General features: G+C 29.4%; 1 protein-coding gene across 2 annotated transcripts in view; it reads left to right on the forward strand.

Annotated features, from left to right (window-relative positions):
• LOC130675149 (leishmanolysin-like peptidase) overlaps positions 1–26,658 on the forward strand; it is a 130,481-nt gene that overhangs the window by 42,997 nt on the left and 60,826 nt on the right. For both annotated transcript variants that reach the window (XM_057480668.1, XM_057480669.1), the window contains exon 2: positions 16,607–16,707. In XM_057480668.1, coding sequence (XP_057336651.1) covers positions 16,607–16,707 — 101 coding nt within the window. The remainder of the gene's footprint in view (positions 1–16,606; positions 16,708–26,658) is intronic.

Here is a 26,658-nt window from a genome sequence, read left to right on the forward strand (position 1 = left end):
GATACTTTTAGTTAATTTTAATATTTTAACAGAACAAAAATAGTTTTATCGTATAATTAAAGGTATTACTCAACGTTAGTAATTATTGAATATTCTGTTAATAAAAATCGATATTCTACAAACTAAAAATACCAATAGAACAGTTGATTGACTAATTGTTTAATATTATAATGTATGGTATTTTTTCAGATATCATCTCATAAAATCCCCAATAATACATGAATAGTAAAAAAAAAAAATAATTAATTTCAAAATTAAAAAAAAATTATAACTCCCCGGGAAAAAATGTTTTTATAAAATTTTATAAAATAATATAAAATTTTATACAATTTTATAAAATTTTGTAAGATTTTATAAGATTTTACAGCAAAATTTTATAAAAATTCATACAATTTTATAAAATTTTATAATATTTTATACAATTTTATAAACTCTTCAAAAATTTTATAAAATCTTCTAAAATTTTATAAAGTAAGATCTGAGTAAGGAACGTAATAAATAAATGTAATTTTATAAAATTGTATGACATTTTATAAAATTGTATAAAATATAACAAAATTTTATAAAGTTTTACACAATTGTATAAAATTATATAAAATTTTATATAATTTTATAAGACTGTACAGCGAAATTTTATAGAATTTCATATAATTTTATATAATTTTATCAAATTTCATAGAATTTTATAAAATTTTATAAAATTTTATATGGTAAGATCTTAAAAGGGAAGTCATAATTAGATAAAATTTTATATAATTGTACGAAATTTTATAAGATTTTATGAAATTGTATAAACTTTTATACCATTTCATAAAATTATATAAATTTTTATACAATCTTATAAAATTTTATAAAGTAAGATCTTAGTGAGGGAAATAATAATTAAATGGAATTTGATATAATTGTATGAAATTTTATAAAGTTTTATACGATTTCATAAAATTATATAAAATTTTATACAATCTTATACAATTTTATATAGTTTTATAAAGTAAGTCCTTAGAAGAGAAGTAATATTTAGATGAAATTTTATAAAATATGATAAAGTTGTATACGATTTCATAAAATTATATAAAATTTTATACAATCTTATCCAATTTTATATAATTTTATGAAGTAAGTCCTTAGAAGAGAAGTAATATTTAGATGAAATTTTATAAAATTTTATAAAGTTGTATACGATTTCATAAAATTATATGCGATCTTATAAAATCTTATACAAATTTATACAATTTTATAAAGTAAGATCTCAAAAGGGGAGTAATAATTAGATAAAATTTTATATAATTGTATGAAATTTTATAAAATTATATAATATTTCATAAAACTTTAGAGAACTTGATGCCACTATCGCATCTAGTGTAGGGTAGCATTTTGTATAATTTGATAAAATGTCACACAATTTTATAACGTTTATTACAAATTATTATAAAAATTGTTAGAAATTCAAAGTAAATAAATAAAATTTTCAATGGCCATAAAAAAAAAAAATTCCATTTTTGCGGGCAAAATATGGTGATAAACAAATATGAAAATTATATTATAAAAAATATAATTGATTACCTAAATATATGCAGGGTACCCCTAGAAAAATGTAAAAAAAAAAAAAATTCTGAATATTGAATAAGTTTGATTTTATTAAAATTTTTTGTAAGTTATTTACATTAAGGAAAATTATATTTTACACAATTATTGGATGCAAAGGAAGATAAAAAAGTTTTTAATAGTTTTTATCATAATACAAAAGTCTTTAACATTTTTCGACCGGCACTAGATTCTTGAAAAAGTTTAACGAAAAAAATTCGAAATAATGCTCAATTATATTTACAAAAGTAATTTTGGGATGGTTATAATAGATTTAAAAAAAAAAAATTTTTTTTTATAAAATTTTAGGAGTACCTCGTTTTGCCTACCCCCGCCACCCCTTTCTCTTACATATTTATATATATATTACATAATGTGATAATTTTGAATTTAATGTTTTTAAACTTTTATTTTGTCAACTAGCAATTCAAATTAAATCGTCGTTACTCAAGAAAAAGTTCAAAGGTTTCGTCATTAATTCACAAATAAAAATCATGAAAAATCAATAAATTTAATTAATTTTAAAATTTTATGTCCATTAAACAGTCGATAGTTGAATTATTCAAATCTTTTTTTTATATATAATTATACATTAAACTATGAAATATGGCTGATAAGTATTCATGAGTAATCATAAATACAGCCATGAATATTTCTTAGCTACAAGTGACCAATAGACGAGCGGAGCAGACTACGATTCTTCAATAACAAAAGTTAAGCAGCATCGAGGTTGGCCATTAATTGGATGGGTGACCCGTCCCGGAAAAAAAAATCATTTTATAAAACTTTATAAAATTTTATAAAATTTTACAAAATTTTATAAAACTTTATACTGAAAATGGCCTGGTAAAATTTTATGAAATTTTACAAAGTTTCATAAAATTTTATAAATTTTTATAAAACTTCATAAAATTTGATAAAACTTTATAAAATTTGATATAATTTTACCAGGCCATTTTCAGTATAAAATTTTATAAAATTTTGTAAAATGTTAGTACTAAAATTTTGTAAAATTTTATAAAATTTTACAAAATTTTATAAAAACATTTTTTCCCGGGTCATCATTATCCCATTACGAGACTAGGCTCAAAATTCGTGTTTTAGGGAGTAATATTTTCGAAAATTAAAAAAAATTCGAAGGATACAAATAATCTTAAAATCGATGTTTTAAGTTTAAAAAAAAAAAAAAACAAATTTATAATGAATAATTTTTTGCATAAATTTTTTAGAAAATTCATAAAAAAACACGAAGTTTAAAATAAAAAAGACCCAAATCGGACAATTTTCCACTAAGTTATGGCTATTTAAAAAAAAAATCCCGAAATCTTAAAAAATTCATATCTCCCGATTGGCTGGATGAAAAAATTTGAAAAAATTCATAAAAACCTTTTTTCAAGGGTTCAAAAAAGTGCCCAATTTCAGGGAAATCGGAGATGCAAAATCCATTGGTAGAAAGAGTTGGCATGGAATGCCACATATAAATATAGTTCAAAAAAAAATTGAGAAATAAATTTTTGGACTTACAATCGATTTTCAAAATTTTGATTTTAATAAATCGAATTTCCGCTACTCAATAGACAAATATATTCCTAATGATAATGATAATGATAACTAATGAATATGAGATCAGAGTAAGTAGAATAATCTACTTAGCCTTCTGCGGTGAACCCCAGTGAGTACATTTGTCAAATAACCTACGAAAAGTTAAAACTTTGCGCCGCATTATATACGTAGTATACATATATATGTATGTTTTCAACATTAGTACTTATATATATCCTCGCCATCAGTAGTTCCACCAGTTGGAACATAGTTTTCTTGTTACTATTCAAATAGAGATAAAGTTAACTAGTTTAATTTAATAAAGTTTCGTTTAAAAATTTAAATTTTTATTTTCACAACACTTTTTGTGACTCACTATCGATTATAGGCTCAAACTTACTAAGACATTTTTTGTAGAGAATTTAACGGTCTACAAAAAAGGCATCTATCAATTTTCACATATCTTCAATATATATCGAGATATATGAAGTTTACCTCTTGGAAATTTAAACAGGCCACAGATTTGACATCCCAAAAATTTTTATTTCTTCAAAAATTCACAGAGCTCAAAATATTGACTTGAGACAAAAAATCCTTAACACTTTTTTGTAGGAAATTCAACGGGCTACAAAAAAGGTATCTATCAATTTTCATATATTTACAATATATATCGAGATATATGAAATTTACCTCTTGGAAATTTATACAGGTCATAGACTTGAAATCCCAAAAATTTTTATTTTTTCAAAAATCCACGGGGCTTAAAATATTGACTTTAGATAAAAAATCCTTAATACTTTTTTGTAGGAAATTCAACGGGCTACAAAAAAAGGCATCTATCAATTTTCATATATTTTCAATATATATCAAGATATATGAAGTTTACCTCTTGGAAATTTAAACAGGTCATAGACTTGAAATCCCAAAAATTTTTATTTTTTCAAAAATTCACAGGGCTCAAAATATTGACTTTGGACAAAAAATCTTTAATACTTTTTTGTAGGAAATTGAACGGGCTATAAAAAAGGTCCTTATAAATTTTCATATATTTTCAATATGTATCGAGATATATGAAGTTTATCTCTTGGAAATTTGAACAGGCCACAGATTTGAAATCCCAAAAATTTTTATTTCTTCAAAAATTCACAGGGCTCAAAATATTAACTTTGGACAAAAAATCTTTAATACTTTTTTGCAGGAAATTCAACGGGCTACAAAAAAAGTTCTTATAAATTTTACCGTATCTACAATATTTTCATAGATATTTCTATTTTACGGTCCAATAAAAACAATAGACAAATAAACATATTTTTTTTGTTACTTCTAATTGAAATGACACAAAGTATATTTTTTTAGTTGTTAACGAGTACGTAGACATCAGAAGTACGTTAATAGACTCTGTAGATAGTTTACGAGAGATTCTTTTCACGTTCTTTGTGTACTTGACTGGTTTTGACGACGTGCTTTAACGTTTCTATCTTAAAGACGACAACTTTTGAGTCTTTGTCATTGTCTACGACAAACTCTTTGTCTCTGTATTTTTTTTTTACTTTGTTATAAAACTGACAACAACAGACGCTTTGGACTTATCATCAGAAACAATGTATAGGAAAATTGATACGCGATGAAAAGCTCGCGATACTTTTTTGTTCCTTTTTACACAAAAGGAATGTCAATTAAAAATTTTTAATCTTTGAACACTTTTTACGCGTTGAATATTGATTTAAAAAAAAAAACAACTGATACTTTTTTTATATAATTTTATTCTCTACAAAAAATGTCTAGTATTTCTTTAACGTATATTGAATATTTAATGATTTATTTGAATTTATTTGAACGTAAACATTCAGTTAGATGTTAAATTATTTAGGAAATATTTATCTGCATAAAATATATCTTTATATTGTCAATAATGATTAATGGCAATTTATAGTCTAAAAGCGAACAGCTAAAGTAAATTCCCAAGTGTTTTGAAGTATATATATGTGGTCTAGACACTTAGATAGCTGTGACGTATAGAATTCTCTAGGGAATTAAAAAGTGTAGCAAGATGAAGGTAAAATATACCCAAGAGCATTTAGATCAATCAAATGTGTCTGTCTCAATAAGTGTTTGTCGGTCAATGTCTTAATAAAGAGTTCATCAAATAAGGCAATATATGAAATTACATTTACAAATCTATAAAAAAATAAATAATTGCATAGCAACTCATTAGAAATTAATCATAAAATATAAAGCTCATGATAAAACAGTTGTTTTTTACGTTCATATTTTGATATTTATATTTATGAAGTGTCCTCAATCTTAAAAAGATCAATAACGACGCCACTTATTTTAATCATGGAAATTATGAATTTTTGGAAATGGTAATTATAGAATTTTTGGTCATTATGAATCTATATTAGCTTCTAGATTTCTAGATATTGATCTGGGAAAAAAGTTGTCAGGATTTTTTTTGTGAGAAATTTGAAGGGCTACAAAAAAGGTCCGATTGAGTTTTTCGAAATTTTCGATATTTCACTAGTTATTTTAATTTTAAACATTAAAAATTTTCAAAATTAATCTTTCTAGATTTTTTGATCATTATGAATCTATATTAGCTTCCAGATTTTTAAATATTGATCTGGGAAAAAAGGCGTCTAAAACTTTTTTGTAGAAAATTTTAAGAGCTACAAAAAAGATCTGATTGGATTTTCCAAAATATTTGGTATTTGATTAGTTATTTTTATTTTAAATACTCGGAATGTGTTTTTGTGAATTTTTTGATCATTATTAATCTATATAAGCTCCTAGATCTTTAAATATTGATTTAAGAGAGAAGTCATTAGAGACATTTTTGTGAGGAATTTAAAGGGCTACAAAAAAGGTCTGATTGAGTTTTCCAAAATTTTTGATATTTCACTAGTTATTTTAATTTTAAACATTAAAAATTTTTAAAATTAATCTTTCTAGATTTTTTTATCATTATTAATCCTCATAAGCTTCTAGATTCTTAAATATTGATCTAGAAGAAAAGTTATACAAAACTTTTTTGTAGGAAATTTAAAGAGCTACAAAAAAGGTTTGATAAACTTTTTCGATATTTTTAATATTTACCGAAATATTTAGAGTTTAATATTTATATACTGAAATAAATTAAAATTTCCAAATTACCAATTTAATTAAATCCTCAAAAATTTCTATCTTTAGTATCGATTTCCTAGAAAAATCCTTAAGGCTTGTATGTACAAAAACTTTTGCGCCCAATAAAAACCCTGAATTTATTCATGCCTTCAATATTTTGTTCAAATATAAGTTTTTTCCCACATAAATTTTATTTTGTTGAAGACATTTATTGACATAGGTCAGGTCTTACCAACTCTAGTATGTGTAAGTAAAGTACACAACTGTATCCCTCTACTTCAGTTACGGACGCAAAGATTTTTTAAAAATATTTCGTCAGCTAGAAAATTTATAAAGTGACAAGAATTTTTATTTATTTACTTTAATAAAGCAAAATCAATTATCTCGTAATTATATTTTTCATTAAAAAAATAGAAACTGTAAGACCGATAATTGCATACTCTTTGAATACATAAAGCTAATTACACTCTAATTATACACTAATATACAAATTAACCCTTATAATGTAGAGGTATATAAGAATCTTTTACGACTATATAACTCTCGTTAATTATAAAATCAATATTCAAATGAGATAAAATAAAAATATTGTTATAACTTTATACACTAATTATTTTACCATTATCAAATTGAATATTAAGACAAATAACTTTGTTTTATTTATTATTTTTAATTATTTAATTATTTTTTTTTTTCACTCAAGTTTTAGATGATTGCGATTTCCCAACAAAACTTTGTGCTTTAAAATTAAAAAATCTCAGTAAGTATTCACTTTAGAGAAAAGTCATACGAGACCTTTTTTGTAGAGCTTTAAATTTGCTACAAAAAAGCTCCCTGAGACTTTTTTCTAAAATTTGAATTTAAATCTCTGTAGAGTTTTTGAAAAAAATAAAAAATTTTGAACATCAATTTTTGGGAAATTGATAGAAATTAAAATTACGGCTTCAATTTTGAAAATAGAGAAAATATGAAAGAATACTTTTTTGTAGAGCTTTAAATTTCCTACAAAAAAGCTTTCTGAGACTTTTTTCTAAAATTTGAATTTAAAGCTCTGTAGAGTTTTTGAAAAAAAAAAACAAATTTTGATCATCAATTTTGGAGAAATTGATAGGAATTAAAAAAATTAAAACTACGGCTTTAATTTTGAAAATAGAGAAAAAATGAAAGAATACTTTTTTGTAGAGCTTTAAATTTCCTACAAAAAATATCCGAAACTTTTTTTTCTAAAGCTCATATTTACCGAAAAATCATTAAAAGTTGTAAAAATTATAACCAGAGAATTTTGATTGCATTAAAAAGTAATGATAATAATTATTATTATTCCTATGATGGATTATATTTTTGGGTATAATATTAGTTGTTTAATTTCCTATATGAATTGTAATTAAACATGTTCCTCGGGTTTAATAATACCGGGAACAACAGTGGGAGTTAATGTGCAATTATATTTTAGTTGAAAGCATAATGATATTCGACACGGCCGATCGGTTCTTGTAATACGTTGCTGTCGTTATTATAATAATAATAATTATTATTATTATAATAATTGTTATTACTATTACACAAACATACTAAAACCAATATTGGAGAATAATAATGAGGATTAATTAATATGATTTAGCGATCGAGTTTCATGAAAATAATTGTAAAGCTAGACAATACATAATGTTTAATAATTTCAGTTATTGTTGTGCATTCAAAAATTACTAATTATTCAAAGCATAGAAAATATGTTCCTAAACTAATTTATACAAATATGGGCTTTGTTTTATTTTATTTTATTTTATTTTATTTATTAAAATTGAAATTCTACAAGGGAATTTTTTTATGCTGTTTTTGACTTTTTATGCCCTTCTTAGCCAGCAAGCATTGAAAAGTTGGTAGTGTAAAAGACATTTTTCTTTTCGGTGCACGATCTTTCTGTTCAACGAGTTAGAATTGAGAATATAACAGAAACTGAGTTTTCAAGTAGTAGTCGACACTCGTTTTCCGGCCACTTCCGGTCATTGGTCATCGGTCACTGTACTCACTAACTATATAGATATATATATGTCTCGAGCAGACTTTTAAGAAGGCTACTAACTTGAAGAGTGCACTCAAAATTTTTTATTTTTTTTTTATTTGAAAACGTCTCTTAAATTCTTCTTTAACAAATTTTTTAATAACTTGAGACAAACATTTCAGAAACATCTGAGACTTTGATGTAGTCACGAGTGATTTTAAAACCAGAGGTTACAGTCCCGAGTGAGCAAAAAATTATGGGTTCATTTACTTCTCTTTTTTACGACCTGTAACTTTGAAGGCGGATTTTTGGCATAAAAATAACTGAATTAATCTTAAAGTAGAGTCTTTAAGCTTCAAAATGACATTTTTTAGAAGTTCATACGACAATTTGAACCCAAGTTACAGCCGTTTTAATTTTTGTTGTTTTCCGAAGCCGAAGGCTAGTGCGGCAAACTGAAATTAATTACCTCGTAACTTTGCCGGATTTTGACTCACATTAAAGCAACAAAATTTACATTAAACCAGAGAATATAAGCTTTAAATTGACACTCTTTGAATGTCGATAGTGCAATTCCTACCCGAGTTACGGACATTTGAATCTTGATAATTTTATTTTAATTAAAAATCACCGAGTAAATTATTTGTCGATTGTAAATAAAAGTAAGAACGTAAATTCAGGAAGGAAATTCATGGAAATGTCGATCGTCATTTGTTTGTACGTCGTTTTAAGAGAAAAAAAGAAAAACTAAGGACGTACAGACAGACAATGCGAAGATGTAGTAGTTAGAATTCAAAGTGACACGGTAAATACAAGAGGGTTTAAAAAAATAAAGGCTCATGAAAAGAGGAAAAAAGACAGTGAGAGAAACATTGAAAGGCCACTAAAAATTATGGGTTAATTTACTTTCTTTTTTTTACAGCCTATAACTTTAGAAATGAAATTTCGACATAAAAATAACGAAGTAAATCTTAAAATAGAGTCTTTAAGCTGTAAAATGACGTTTTTTAAAAGTTCCTACGATAATTTAAACCCAAGTTACAGCCGTTTTAATTTTTGTTGTTTTCCAAAGCCGAAGGCTAGTGCGGCAAACTAAAATTAATTACCCCGTAACTTTGCCGGATTTTGACTCACGTTAAAGCAACAAATTTTCCATAAAACTAGAGACTTTAAGCTTTAAATTGCCACTCTTCAAAGTTCGACATCGCATTTCTTACTCGAGTTACAGAGATTTTAATTATAATTATTTTTTGAAATCGAGTGGCAGTGCACTGAATCCCGCGTTTTATCAATAATTCCCTCTTTCAAGCAATTTAATCTCAGCGTTTTCATAAACTACTCATTCAGTGACTCACTCCCTAACTCTAATGACTAAAAAAAAGTCATGAAAGCAAAAAACTTGATGATTAAAATGATTTTTTCACGTTTATAAAATTTACGCTCGAAAGTGCTTTTACGTTTGTGTACAGTGCTTGCATATTTACACCTACGGGCCGTTATACACTTGAGCTACCAAAGCTCCAGCTGCGGCAAGCTCTCGGTATACTGCTAAAGCCTTCTCTTAGGCGGCGCGCGTGACCACGTGAAAGCTTTGATCGTCACTAGACTCACTCACTCACTTACTTGCTCGCTCATTCGCTCACACACTCACTTCTGTCTTCAGTTTCCTTTATACTCTCTACTGTCGTGTACACATGAACCCCCTCAAGCTGTTCTCCCTTCCCCCTCTTCGTCTCACTCTACTTTCATCGCAATCATTACTGAGCTTTTGCTCTCTCAAAACATCGCAAATATATAATGACATAAATTGTTTTTTTATGAGTAAAATAACTTTTTTTTATTCAAATTTTATCTAGATAGCCTATAATTTATAACCGCTATATATTTATATGAATTGCTATGGTTGCTGTTAAAGTATAATCTTTAAAAAATATATAAAAAATTTATGTAACGGAAAAAAATCGGCAATAAAAATAATAATAAAAAATATTTTGATATGTAGAATAGACTATTTCTTTTTTTATGGCATATATATACAAATATATATATAGACCGGAACGGTGTAGACAGCAATCTAATGCCCCACGTACGAGAGAGTCTTTGACACCTTAGACATAGAGAACTTGGGTTCAAACCCCAGCGGGAACAGGATTTTTTTAGCATGTTCCAGGTCCCTGCTTCGAGAAGTCGCCACAGGGGGGGGGTCTGTCTCGGCCAGGTTTTCTAGGGTTTTCCTGGTCATTGTTGTGGCTTGTTCGCATTCTCAACACAGGCATAGTACAGTATAGTAAGACGATCTGAGTCGCAAAAGTCGGCAGGGCGTTAGGAAAATGCAGGAACGAAAAATGACGAATTTAATGAAAACGCCAGCTCCCTTTCGTCTATTTTGTTAAAGGCAATTAAAGGCACATTTGAAGTCTCTACCGAGGCTGTACACTACGGTGATTCAAAAAATAACAAATTTTTTTTTTTCTCGAAAACGGGTTCAAAAGTTTCAATAAGATAAAAAAAGACGCTTGGGAAAATTAGAGCTCTTAGTATTAACATTAAGAAGTTCCATCGCACTTTTATATTTTCCATAAGAATAACATGGAAAAAAATTTTTTTTCGTCTTCTGATTTTTATAAGTAGCTAACGATGCGTCATAGGAATAATTGGCAGGCATATTTGTGTAGGTAATTGAATGCTCTACAAAAAAAGTATCTTATCATTTTTTGATAAATCTATTTGTTCAAAAGTTATTTGAGGTTGAAGTCGAATTCATATTAAATTTTGAGATCTTTTTACTTTTCCGGCGAAACTATCAGACCTATTACAAAATATTATTAGACCTTTTTTGTAGACAATTTTATTCCCTAGAAGTTACTTCGAATAAAGTTTTTTCGAATTCCGCATTGGTTTCTAGTTATTTTAATTTTAATGTCAGGCTCATAAAAAAAATAGTCTTCTGATCGATTTTAAGAGCTTGACATTAAAATTAAAATAACTAGAAAACAATGCGGAATTCGAAAAAACTTTATTGGAAATAACTTCTAGGGAATAAAATTGCCCCCAAAAAAGTCCGATGATATTTTGTCATAGGTCTGATAGTTTCACCGGAAAAGTAAAAAGATCTCAAAATTTAATTTGAATTCGACTTCAACCTCAAATAACTTTTGAACAAATAGATTTATCAAAAAATGATAAGAAACTTTTTTTGTAGAGCATTCAATTCCCTACAAATATATGCCTGCCAATTATTCCTATGCCGCATCGTTAGCTACTTATAAAAATCAGAAGACGTAAAAAGAATTTTTTCCATATTATTCTTATGGAAAATAGAAAAGTGCGATGAGGAACCTCCTATTATTAATATTAAGAGCTCTAATTTTTACAGGCGTCTTTTTTTAACTAAATCAAACTTGAACCTGTTTCCGAGAAAAAGACAATTTGTTATTTTTTGAATCACCCTAGTGTACACTGCAACCCACTACATACAGGTTGATGTAAGTGTCAAATTGCTTAGATATCTTGTAATTGATTATTGATTTGCGCATCACCTCCAATCCTTGAGTAAGCCGGTTATCAACCGACAACCCTACCCCAATATCAAAGCAATACTACTAAGCATACATATCTTCATATGTATGTACATATATCCATTATCTCTCTCCATACAAATATATATATCAAGAGAGAGAGAGAGAGAGAAAGAGAGATGTAGTAATAGTCTTTGAGTAGTTGGAACCGATAATCTGTAGACATACACATCCACATATATAGACGAGGATATTGGTTGGCTTAATAGCTATAATATATGACGTATTACATTCCTAGTTTGACATTTTCACAAACATGACAACATTAATATTAAGCAAATTACGATGGCACTGTACAGTTTGTCAGTTTCTACTTTTGAATCCTAACTTACTATTCTGTCCCTCTTTTATATGCGGCTGAAGCCAGCTCATTACTTTACTCTACACTCTGCCTTATTTGCCCGCAATAGTGCAATCTAAGTGCGGCTGGAAAAATCTCAAACCGAATTTATTAGATCTCCCGATCGTTAGAGTGGCGCCCAAGCCAGGATTCGAACCCTGGCCTGCGGAGTGTCATGTAGGAATCGAGCTCGCTTCGGTAGTGTCGGTTATTCATTTGAGTGCCATTAGGATAGAAAGGAATATTACCCGCATGAAAAAATTTCACATGTGAAAAAATCTACTTTAAAATATATGATTATAATGTGATATATTGCACAATATATAAAATAATATTTACATTTTTGCCGTATTAATATATGATAATACTCTCTAAATATGAATTAGTGATTTTTCACTAATTTCAAGTGAATATTCACTAATTGTCAATGCTACAATTGTACCACGCAGAATTAGTGAATATTCACTAAATGAACATGTGAATATTGGAATTCACTGATTTGATAAGTGAATATGAGAATCCACTAAATTGAAAAGTGAATATGGGAATCCACTGATTTAATCGGTGAAAAAAAATATTATATTGCGAAAAAAAATATAAGACATTTGTAATTAGATCCGAAATGTGATTAATGTATTAGAATCATTACTTAGAGGAAGTATACATGATTTTGATTGATGAAAAAATCCCGGTGACTGCTGGGCTCGAACCTGCATCCTTCCGATTCAAAGTCTTTGATGCTATCCACTGCGCTGGCCTACGCATGTGATCGTGTGAGTGTAAATAGTATATTCGTTATGATACCAAACAATAACTAATGAAGAAATAAAAAATCCGTGATGTTATGATTGACGTACTCTTCATATAAATATATTATTGTTCTGTACTTCTATTTTTTTTTATTTTGAAAGTTTTTTATTAAAATTTTTAAAAATAGCACCATAATTATTAATTATATTTATATCTAGTAAAATATTTAATTATTTGCTAGTTAAAGTTACTAGTGAAATTGTGAAATTCATAAATTAAGAAGTGAATAACAGTTGCACTTGTAGAAATTATGAGAATATCGCTAGTCCAGTAGTGAAAATCACTAATTTGCTAGTGAAAATTATAGTACTAAATTTATTAGTGAGAATTCACTAATTTGTTATTTAAATGTACTGATTACGAAGTGAATACTGCTTCACTAAAGTAATTAATGAAATTTCCACTAATTCATATTTAGAGAGTGTAAAAAACATATATTCATAAATATATATATTTTTGCCGCCATATATTTATCACATATTCACCATATATATTTTTATATATTTTTAACAATATATATAGCTTTTCCATGCGGGTATCGGCAGTAGAAAATGAAAAGAAAAAAAAATTGCAATGAGTTGGGATCGAACCTCGAACCTTTTGTGGTCTAGACGGTAGTTCTGATTATAAAATTAACAGACATATTTATGAGGGTTTCCCAGACAATTTGCCCGTTTTTTTTTTTTCTGAATGGAAACTCTTATTATATTTATTCAAATTAAATAATTAGTAATTTTTAAATTAATGACAATTAGGAATGGGCGATATCTATCGATATTTCAACTATCGACGTTACAATATCAATGTTTTCTTTCGATTAGAAATGGGAGATATTTCAACTATCGATGTTTTTTTTCAAAAATATCGATGTTTTCTATCGATATTTTTTGGACACGATATATCGATACTCGATAATAACAAACTAAAACTATCGATGTTACAATATCGATGTTTTCTTTCGATTAGGAATAGGAGATATCTGTCGATATTTCAATTATCGATGTTTTTTTTCTAAAATATCGATGTTTTCTATCGATATTTTTTGGACACGATATATCGATACTCGATAATAACAAACTAAAACTATCGATGTTACGATATCGACTTTTTTTTTTTCAATATCGGCCATCCTTAATGACAATATTTAGTTCTGTGAGATAAATTTAACAATCATTACATTTACGAAGGAAAAATATTTTATTCGAAACTTGTCTCTATCTAGATTATCACGTTATCATCCATTGGCACCTCGATCCAAGTGCCTTAGACACAACCGCATGGTATTTCGCCTCATTCCATTCCATCCCTCCGGGTCCTCCTTCATCACAACCCTCGCCATCTTCTCAGACTACTACAACTACTGACATTACTACAAGTGATACTAGTGCTAGTACAGGGGCTTAATTACCACCTCGGGATACTGACACCCGTATCGACCTTGTGCCACCATAACTATCACTACCGCCCCCTACACACATTAGCCCCCGGGAATTCGATAAATCCAATTAGAACCACCTGCCACCTTCGCTTGTCTTCTGTAATCGACTAGATGACGCACCGACACTTCTTGTGCAACTTTTTTTTATATTATTTTCATCAATTTGACCCTCGAAGACCACTAGACAGCTTGTTATTTATGTTCACGGCAGTTACAATATACAGCCATTTGTAATTACCGAAACAAAATGGCGGCCGATTGGATTTTTGGGGATTATTCAGTAATTATTTGAAATAATTATACATCATTGGTACTTTTTTTAACGGAAATTCAATTCTCTACAAATTTGGTCCTTACAAAATTTACGATAAATTTGATAGTTTACAAATTATGCGAAATCTTGAAAAATGACTACATGGCCGTAACTTGTAAACCGGCAGATTTACCGCAACTTTTGTAAGGACCAAAGTTGTGGAGAGTTAAATTTCCGTTGGAACGAGTACCAACAAGGAATAATTATCTTAAATAATTACTGAGTTAACGGAAATGAATTATTAGGTACAAGTTAGTTTTAGTATTTTAGTCGCGTATATTCAATAATTTCTATCAGCTTCGAGTATTTGGTTAAAAAAATAAAATAAAATAAATGCATTTCTAGCGAAAAAAACAGAAACAGAAATAATGTAACGGAAGAAGCTGGTACAACCGGGTAACCGTGTCTGCAATAAATCTGTCAACAGTGTGAAATATGCATCCGGGAGTAAAAAAAGCAGAGCACGAACCCCCGATGCAATCAGGGCGCAAGTCTGGAACAAATGTACCCCGCCGGTAGGCAAGTGTCGGTCGTTATCGGAAAATAGTTTCTGTGGCCTTTCAATCTCTCTCTCCTTTTTCCTCTTTCCATGAGCCTTTATTTTTTTAAACCCTCTCGTATTTACCGTCTCACTTTGAATTCTAACTACTATATCTTCGCATTGTCTGTCTGTACGTCCTTAGTTTTTCTTATTTTTCTTTTAAAACGACGTACCAACAAATGACGATCGACATTTCCATGAATTTCCTTCCTGAATTTACGTTCTTACTTTTATTTACAATCGACAAAATAATTTACTCGGTGATTTTTAATTAAAATAAAATTATCAAGATTCAAATGTCCGTAACTCGGGTAGGAATTGCACTATCGACATTCAAAGAGTGTCAATTTAAAGCTTATATTCTCTGGTTTAATGTAAATTTTGTTGTTTTAATGTGAGTCGAAATCCGGCAAAGTTACGAGGTAATTAATTTCAGTTTGCCGCACTAGCCTTCGGCTTCGGAAAACAACAAAAATTAAAACGGCTGTAACTTGGGTTCAAATTGTCGTAGGAACTTCTAAAAAATGTCATTTTGAAGCTTGAAGACTCTACTTCAAGATTCACTCACTTATTTTTATGTCGAAAATTCACCTTCAAAGTTACGGGTCGTAAAAACCATAATTTTTGTTTACTTTGGATTATTACTTTTAGTTTTAATACTGCAGACTTATTTTTGAACAAACTATTTGAAAAATTTTCATTTTCGCTGTTGCAAAGTTTACATCATGCTTTGAAATTAATTTTTTCAATCGTTGATACGATATTTTTAACAAAAATTGCATTCGTTTTAATTAAAAAAATTTTAGTATTTATTTTAATGGCTAAACTTAAATAAAATATATTCTCTATTATATTTATTATCATTGTGGTTATTATAATAAAAGTATAATTTAATGTTTAGTATAATAAAAGTATACGAATAAAATAAAATAAAAATCCAATTCCTTTGTCAGAATTTTTTTTCATTTGATTGTGACGTAGATGAAATATTCTAAAGAAAAAAAACGAGCTTTTTATAATATATATACATATATATAAATTCATATGTATATTTTAAAAATAGAATACGATGAAAAAAAGCTACAAAGCTCAGCAGTAAGTCTTAAGCTTCGTTGTCTTTGTAAATTTATCTTTTTGCTCTGTTTTTTTTATCTCTTTTAAAATCTACGACACTCTTGTGACTGAAAAAAAAGACTTTTATAAATACGCAGCCTTATAATAAATAAAAATGATATTTTTGAAAAATTATGGATATTCTTTATTTATGTAAATTTAGAAAAAAAAATATTAACGCATAAATATATGTTTATATGATATATATATTTTTTGTTCCAGGTCGTACATGGTGTTCATATCGAACCAGCCCATGAAGTCAAAAAACGCAGTATTAATCAACCGCTAAGAATTTTATTATTTTATGATGACAGTGTTTATAGGCAAGTTTTTTAATTTATTAAATCTATGTGTGCACATATCTTTATCTTACAATCTAATTAATGCGTCATACGATAAAAATAAACAAAATGTTAAATAATAGTGATGAGGCTCAAGGACTTAGTCAACTTATTTCAATTACTGATTCACATGCGACAACGCGATTACATTCCAACATTCTTTTTGGGTTATCAAAGTTCCTCAATAATATTAACATACTGAGTACACAACAAAAGACATGCTACGTATTTTAATTAAAATACCTGTTTAAATCTTTTTTTTTTTTACTTCGATAATCATTTTCTACTTGTTTTTAAATTAAAATTAAGGTATAAGTTATGGAGATTGGTAAATCTTGATAAAGATCGTTTTGTAGATTTCCTATAAAATTTCCTATAAAAAAGGTTTTATTGCATTTTAATGTAAAACGTGTCCTTAATCTGTAAAAAAATACTTGAATAAAATAATTATATATGTTTTAAAAATTGCACAATCTAATTTTGATTATCTTAGAATTTGAATTCCAAGAAAAGTTACAAGAATTCATTGATAAGGTCAAGGACCAATCTTGTAGGAAATTTAATTTCCTATAAAAAAGGTCTCTTTGCATTTTAAAGTAAAACGCACCCTTAAGCTGTAAAAGTTATTAAAACTAATCAAAAATCAATTTTTTTTGAAAAAAAATACGACCTAATTTTGATTTATCTTGAAATTTGATTTCCAAGAAAAGTTACAAGAATTCATTAATAAGGTCAAGGACCAATCTTGTAGGAAATTTAATTTTCTATAAAAAAGGTCTCATTGCATTCTAACGTAGAACGCACCCTTAAGCTGTAAAAGTTATTAAAATTAAACAAAAATCAAATTCTTTTGAAAAAAATACGACCTAATTTTGATTTATCTTCAAATTTGATTTCCAAGAAAAGTTACAAGAATTCATTAATAAGGTCAAGAACCAATCTTGTAGGAAATTTAATTTTCTATAAAAAAGGTCTCATTGCATTCTAACGTAGAACGCACCCTTAAGCTGTAAAAGTTATTAAAATTAAACAAAAATGAAATTTTTTTGAAAAAAATACGACCTAATTTGATTTCTCTTCAAATTTGATTTCCAAGAAAAGTTACTAGAATTCATTGATAAGGTCAAGGACCAATCTTTTAGAAAATTGAATTTTCTGTAAAAAAGGTTTCTTTGCATTTTAATGTAGAATGCGCCCTTAAGCTGTAAAAGTTATTTAAATAAAATAAAAATACATTTTTTCGAAAAAAAAGCACAATCTAATTTTGATTTATCGTTAAATTTGAATTCTAAGAAAAGTAACAAGATTTTATTAATAAGGTCAAGAGCCAATCTTATAGGAAACAAAATTTTTTACGAAAAAGTATTCTATACATTTATTCATCCGCCCAATGTTTAATCAACAAAATTAATTTGTTTAAAATAGTCCAATCTAATTTAGATTCGTCTTAATTTAAATTGCAGCAAAATTTATGGAAATGCCTCCAAGCCAAGGACCTTTTTCATACATAAGATATACATATATAACTAACAATCTAGTCAATTTATCTAACGATGAATAATAAAGTGTACAAAATAGGAAAAGAGAGAGAGAGAGAGACATCGAAATTCTTGAGTTAGTCGAGCAGTTAATAGCAAGTATGCAAAGTTACACACAAAGTTTAAGGTTACCTTTACTAGAGTTTCGTTGTAGTGAGATTCCTCAGAGGGTTTTCGAACTACTGATACATGAAACACAAGACATAGACGAGATACTGAGATGAACAAGTAGGACAAGAGCTCTCTCTCTCTTTACTTCCTCTCTTCCCCTCTCTCTCTTCCCTCCTTCAATTCCTCTTTCTCTAAGACTCGATTACTCTCCTAAAACTCTCTTGCTCTAGAAGTTCACTTACGCTTACTCATTGTATTGCTAGACTGTTTGGCGTTACAGAGATGGAACTTGATGTGTTTAAACTTTGTCTATTGTATGCACACGAGAATCCTCAATTCAAAACTCTACTCATGTCATTTGCCTTACGCTGATATGCTCTTTTAACTAATTTGTTTATTTTTAATTGTTTTTTTAAAAGACAACTGTGATGAAGTTATCTAACTAATAATTGAATTTTTTATTTTTAACTTAATTTCAGTTGACTCAATAAAACTGAGTAAGGAAATAACCGGAGATAGAAAAATATATTTAGTGCTTCTAGCAATAAAGTGTCATATCGGAAATAGCTTTCAACTCTTCAAAGATAGATATATATATATTTATATGGAAGCCTGACGTCATTTGAAGGAGTTTGAAGTCGTAGTAGTTACTGTTATATATGAAACCACTTCTTGACACTTTTATATGAATTCGATTGGAAAGGAATAGATTCTATATAGAAAAAAATAGATATATCAAGATAAGTTTCATGTTTTTTGGAACAAGATAATTAAATTTAAAGTTTTATTCTGCTTGAATGATTTTTAGAAATTAAATATGAGGTTGGAATAATTCCTTAAGAAGGATACTTCCGAGAGGAAATTGAATTCGCTACTACACATCAAGTTCTTTCCAATTTTCTGTAACGACAACTTTTATCGTGATGTAAATTGATAGGGTTCAAAGAAGTTCAATCATTTTATGTAGTTATTTTTTTAATATTTGTTTTGAAGGTTAAGTATTGATTTTAGGGAGAAATGTATAGAATACTTTTTTGCGAGGAATTCAGTTTCTTATAAATATGGTCCTTGACCTTATCAATGAATCTCTACAACTTTTCTTGGAATTTCAATTTTAGATAAAGTCAATATAAGATTTCTCTATTTTCTAAAAAATTTACATTCATTTTAGTTGAATAACTTTTATGGATTAAGGATTGATTTTACGTTAAAAAGCAATGAGTTCTTTTTTTTAGGAAATTTAATTTCCTATAAAAATGGTCCTTGACCTTATCAATGAATCTCTACAACTTTTCTTGGAATTTCAATTTTAAATAAGTCACTAGAATTCTTAATTTTCTAAAAAACATATTGAATTTATTTAAATAACTTTTATGGATTAAGGATTGATTTTTCGTTAAAAAGCAATGAGTCCTTTTTTGTAGGAAATTTAATTTCCTATAAAAGTGGTCCTTGACCTTATCAACGAATCTTGACAACTTTTCTTGGAATTCAAATTTTAATTTCATCATATCGGACATGACGTCTTCCAAAAACCGTTCATTCGATTAAAAAAATTGTCTTCCTCAAATGGATTAGTCTTCAAATTAATTAATCATCATTGAACAAACGACAGCCATCAAATTACACCATCTATTTATAATGTCCCAAATTATTCAGAGTATTGCTTGGATTTAATTTCCATAAACCACTAATTGGTGCCGTCACCTCATTAAAAAATAGTAACCAAGCTTAAAGGTGTAATAACAAAGAAAGTAGATACAAAATTTACTTTAGTCATCGACAAGGTGATACCGGATAACGTGGCGGCAAAACATTCCCGTTGGGTTGTTAGGTCGCGTCAGGAGTCCCGCCTTCTATTGCATAACCCAACAACAACTACCCCTACTTCTGTATACTACGGCTAGTGCACACAACCCCTTTAACTACTCCCGTCTCTCCCTCACCCTTATCCTCAAACCCTTCCCTCCCTCTTCATCAACCACTACCACCCTGCGCTGGTTCCCGCGTCCCTACCCCTTGACTGGTTTTCCAAACCCTCGAGCGAGCATCGCCCGTTCACAAAACCTCCCGGACAAACCCCACCGACAAACCCGTCAAACAACTCCCTAACATCAGCTAAGCCAACGTCCGCAAGCTCCCGCGGGCAATCGCACGAGTAATTAAACTATTCTAGAGAGCAAACCACCACTAGCTTCTCTATCGTCCAACGGCACCACTATTGCTTCTACTACGACTACTACTGCTCCTGCCGCTACTATTACTGCAACTATCACTAGCGAACTTCCCAATACTCGACTAAGTTGACCAATACATTGTACATTCCTCGGTAGTATGTACACATGCACATATGTATATTTGTGACTAACTAAAACCACAGGAATCAGCCACTAGGCGACCGATTAATTGTATATATATAGTATAGTTGCGACAATAGTGCCCCCTGACTAAAGCGTTGGTTAGCATGACCGATAAAATCTCACTCAGAACTGATTTTGTAACTTAAATAAAAAACACACATTCGTTTAATTTATAAAACTTTATTTAAATCGAGACGTATGTTTATTTTGATTTCTGAAGTATTGATTCAAAGCTTTTGAAGAGAAGCTTTGTATTCATGTTTATTTTTTATCATAAAAATAATATTCTCTAAAATAGTATTTGCTTTTATTTTTAAGTAAAAACACGATAGAATTTGTGATTCAAGTGAACCGTTACGAAACACGCAATAAAAAGCTCCAAGCTTTGCCAAACGTTTTGCCACAAAACGGTCAAAGGCGCAAGTAACAATATACAGGGGGTGGCAAAACTGTCTACACTTTGCCCCCTGTTGTGCGCTGTTGAGCTTTTTTTCGTTCTAACTTTTGACAAAAACAGAACAAAACCACAACTGAAAAAGCTCCAGTACACTAATAAAAACATACAACAGATATGTCAGATGGTTTGCTCGCTTTTTATCTACCGTCGTGTACTACTACCACAAATTGTCGCTGCTTGCCTTTGCCAAAAATTTTTCTTCTTTACAGCACCACCAAAAAGCTCACTAATTTTATAAATTTGTTCATTAAATCAGCTGGTAGTACATAACTTCTCATTAAACGATGTGATATTTCCCAAAGTTGGAAAGCTTGCCCGAAGTTTGTTCCGACAAGCTCAGAAATGATTGAAATTTTGATTGCTCTATTGGCAGAAGGATGGAAAATACTGAAAGTTTTTGAAGTTTTATAAAAAAAGCTCAGCGTTTAGTCAGCTATCATGTCTTGTTTGTACAACAAAAAGAGCTTTTTGTTTAACCGCCGATAGAGGTAAAACAGGAATAAATATACACATGACCCAGGCCAGTGAACACTAAAGTCAAAGGGAATCGTTTTAATTGGCCATTTAAATTTGAACGCGGCCTTTGTCAATAAATTTTGCAAATAAATTGTATAAACAAGCTAATAAATGTAATCATTTATCCGCACAATCATTTACACCAAGTGTTCAATAAATTTTGATACAAATTGAACCATCTCGCTAACTATCCGAGCTTGCAAGCTCACTGAAAGTATCCGTACCTAAAGCTCTGGCACTTCGAAAAACTCATCTTTTCAGAGCTTACAATCCTCGAGCTTTTTACCAGCTTATGTGTCTCGCAACGAAACAGGAATTTCGGCGACTGTCAACTGCCAGAAGATAACGGTTCCACTGAAAACTGAACACGAGCTTGCAAGCTTGCAAGCTGATCCAAAGCTTTCACTGGGGAAATAAAACTCACAAGTGATTGTTTCCTCGGCCAGAAAAGCCATACAATTTTGCGGCAATATTAAGCTTTTAGCAGCAGTGAAACTTTTATGCTCGCAAGCTCACTCGCAAGCTCACTCACTTGACGGTAATATATAAATTGCCGGTCTGAACCTTTCACGTGCGTGCCCGAATAATTTTATGGTCAACTGAGCTTTAGTCCATTTTGATCCGCGTGCTTTTTACGAGCTTTTAACATGACTATAATAATAGTAATGTATTGTTTTTATTGAACGTTATGTCAAACAAAGCAATATGCGTGACCAATAAAAAATAATACGAATGGGAATAGAGGTATAGAGTAAAAAAGCTCTCGTGTGATCGTGAGTATGTGGTCACCGACCACGGGGACATTTCCGTTAAACGCAACTGTCCGTGTCGATTTTAGTACAGTCTATCGACTATACTATACCATTGTGGTCACTTACAACTGCTTCGAAATGCTATAATACTATATGGCATACTATGTCACACCTCGTCTCTCATACCGTTATTTTTTGCTCCAGTCAACCTCTATTATCCAACTGTTCTTTTCCAAGAGCTTTCAAACTTTTAAAACAAACTTTGTATTTTTATCTGCAGATATTTTTACCGTCTTTCAGCTTTCGCTTTACTACACAACTTGTAATAATAACCATTTGGTATTAATCTTACAAGGTGAAAAGCTCCAATTAGTACTAAAAGCTCAATCACCATTCAACGGATTTTCATAAGAAATTTTTTTGTTTCTTGGAAAACGGAAGGTGGCTTAAATTTTTAAGAAGCTCTTGTCGATGGTTATAAGCTCAGAGCTTGCGAGCTTTATTGCGTAGGCTCTGAGTCGTCAGTGAAAGCAGCTTTACTCTAAGAGCTTTCGTTTGATGTTGTGATCTAGGTTTCAGAAAGTTCGCGTACTTGCAATGACTTTGCGTGGGCCGCTTGCACGCGCGTGAGCTTTTGACCTGAATCTAATAAAGCTGTGCGTCGTCTTGGGCATTTTTTTAGATGACAAATTCTATTTCTCGCCTAATGGAAGAAGTCTCCAGCTCACGAAGCTTTCCGCCGTGAGAACGAGCTCGGAGCTTGCAAGCTCTCATGTGGAAGCTCTGGAGGTCGTTGATGAAGGCACGCTCGTCCCAAAAGCTTTCATTTGATGTTGTGGGGCTTTTGGAAAGATCGTGTGCTTGCCATGGCTTGAGCTTTAGCGTAGACTATCTACCGTAAGCTCAGTAAGCTTTTGAGCTAAAGTTATTAAAGCTCCACATCGCTGGGACATCTTCACTGAGAAGTTGCCATTAAAGTGCAAAAGCTCTAAAAGTTGAAATATGACACAGAGCTTTAAAAGCTCGAAAGCTCTGGCAGAATTTGAATTGTTTTAATTTTAATTGAATACCGTCGGTGAGGTATCGCGAAACTTCGAATCTAAAAAAAGCTCTCAACGCCGAAAGCTCAAATATTTATTCGCTAATTAATAAAACTTGTATCCGGTTTCATTGTTAAATAAAACAAAACACGCTTTTAGTTTTAATTGGAAATTTATAATTACCTTTTTATTTCAATTGTTATTTTTTTTTCTTTTTATTTTTTTTTTCCAATTACAATAAAATTACTATAGAAACATTAATACAGCGGTATTTTAATTTTTTATTTCCTTTTAGTTAATTTAAAAAATGGAAAAACTCCTTGTAATCAATGAAATTTGTGGAAATATGTATGATTAATTGAATCTACGTACTCTATATTTAGACAAAAGAATGATGGGAATAAAAATTAAAATAAATTGAATTAAAAATAAAAATACTTTTACGTTAATTAAAATTTTAGTAGACCGTTCTCATGGTGAGGATTGAATTTACCCATTTTCATTCACTCTGTATTCAATAGTCATGCATTCTTTACATATATATCCATATATATGCTATTTAAATGGAAAAATTTCACAATTAGTTAGATTGATATTCGGGCTAGAATTAAGAGCTAAAACTTACAGAGAATTTTTTCTCGTGTGTTGAAAAGAATTTCGTATCGGGAATAAAGAAAAAAAATATTCGGCTAAAATGAAACAACCTGCACGAGAAAAAAATTTCATTAAATTTTACGATGTAAACATCGTTGTACTGAACTATAGTGGGTCTTATCCCGCGGAATGAATTTAAAAAATTTTTTTCGACAATTTCCAACTCGAATCGATTGATAGAAAGTCTAGTTTTTGCTCACAGTGGGGTCAAGAATTTTTTTCAACCGAAAAACTTTACAACTTTTCGATTGATGGCTCAAATTTTGAGTTTTTTGTTTTGCTGTTCAAAAAGGGCCTAATAGCGCACGGAAAAAAAATTCCAACAATATTTATAATGTTAACATCGGAATCCTGGACTATACTTTAATTACCGTAAATTCAAAAATTTTCTATGTAGGTTAAATTTTTTACTTCCCAACATCGTGATTTCATCAAAGGCTTTTTGGATTTTGAATTATTTAAAAAATTACAATCTTGACATCGTAAATAGAACAAAAAAAATTACAATGCAAAAACTATATTTATTCGTATATTTAATATTTCTATTTACTTTTTAATAAAATAAATATTACAGCGCAGCCTCTGTTGTAATACGACGTAAGTTATAAAAATAACGACGTTACATCGTAATTTTAAAATAGTAACCGCGTCCACCGTAAGAGGCGTTCTCGTGACTTATGGCTGTTTGTTTATCTCGTTTATATGGGTCCTAACACTCCATATACTTGCGAGCATTTCTGTGCCCGGGTGGTTCCAGGCGTCGGTCAACTCGAGTTCGGAGGGTCCCGTGTTCGAGCCCGACACCCGTCATACCGATTATTATTTTATACTTTTATTTAAAATTCCTATTGCATCGAATTATTAAATTCTACCATGTGACCATCGTAATTTATAATAAAGAGCTTAGGACTTTGTGTTATTTGTAGCTAGTGTTATTTCGTAAATAAAGTTACAGTGCGTCATCATCAAAATTATGATTTTAAAGATAGAGGTCACTGCTGCCAATGGTCAATATGAAAACTTACCATGATAACATCGCAAATTTAACTGGACGTTTTTCTCCATTTAGGCCATAAGTAAATTTTTCTAGTGTCAGCTCAAATTTAAAATATTAAAATTGCCCGCGAAAATTTAAATGTTTAAAATTTCCCGCGAAAATTTAAATTTTTTAAAATTTGTAAATAATTTAAATTTTCTGTATATTATCATTAAGATGTCTATAATTTCGATATTTTTTTTAATTGTCAAGTGACAAAATAATTTCCAATCAATTTTATAAAAAAAAAAATAAAAATTCTAGTGCAAAAAAAAAATTAATGACTAACAGAAAAAAATGAACGTCAGTATGCTGTGTAACGAACTCTAGCACTTGAATCTCTGGGTGACCAAGTCAAGGCCCAGCCCTTATTTTTTTTTTTATCTAATGAATTTAAAGATAGAGGTCGCCGTTGCAATGGTCAATATGAAAAATTACCATGTTACCATCGTAAATTAGACTGAAATTCTTTCTCCCTGTAAAACATTTTCGAAAAATCATAGATTTTCTAAGCACATCTAGTTTGCTTATCCATGCATCTATTTTTTTCTACTAGTCTTAATTTTATCCGTTTATTTATCTACATATCCTTCTATTAGATCCACCAATAGGGAGAACGACTATAGTAGACACAGCAAACAATCTCATGTAAATATTGGAAATGCAGTCGACAAATATCCAATGAAATCGTTCTCCATATTTTTTTAGCCTGTCACCAAAGAAGAATAAAAAAAAATAAATTTCGTTTACTTTCTACTGCGACAGATTAATATTTCTTGAATTCAAAAATTTCCAATAAAATATCGTTGGGCGGAATATTAAAATATCTTGTGAAATAAGTAAATATTGAAAACACCCTTTTCCAATGATTACACTATTGAGCGATAGAAAAGTGCAGGGTAAAAAATTTTCAGTTAAAATAATCAAAAATATTTGAATAGAGAATGAAAAAAAGAATCGATTTCACATGAGACGAATACTAGTAGATTCGATTTCTCAAACTAGAGCTTTTCTGCACATAACATCTTTTATGTAACTATGTACGTATGTATACATATGTAGATGCATATAGTAGTTCGTACCTCGTCGTAGATAGAACGTGAATTTTTACGTGATTTCACTTTTATTCCCCGTCTCTGTTACGTTCTTGAGCTTTCATCTCTTTTTTTTTATTTTTTTTCGTCATTTTACTGTATTTTGTTCACTTTATTTATGCATTTTTTTTTATTTATTTATTTTTCGTGTCTTACTCGTTGAATAAAGTTTTATCCGATCTCTCTTAAATTCGTTGGACCATTTTAAAGCGCTGGAATAAGCACAAAAAATATATACGTATATATTTTTTTGTAGAAAAAAAGAACGAATACTGAAAACCGTAAATATGTGAATTTAAGCAGGATGAATTATTTCATTTAAATATGAGTTATGGTACAAATAATACCGAGACAAAATGTTGTGAGGGAATTACA

The sequence above is a fragment of the Microplitis mediator genome, chromosome 9 (assembly GCF_029852145.1).
Source record: "Microplitis mediator isolate UGA2020A chromosome 9, iyMicMedi2.1, whole genome shotgun sequence".
NCBI lineage: Eukaryota > Metazoa > Arthropoda > Insecta > Hymenoptera > Braconidae > Microplitis > Microplitis mediator.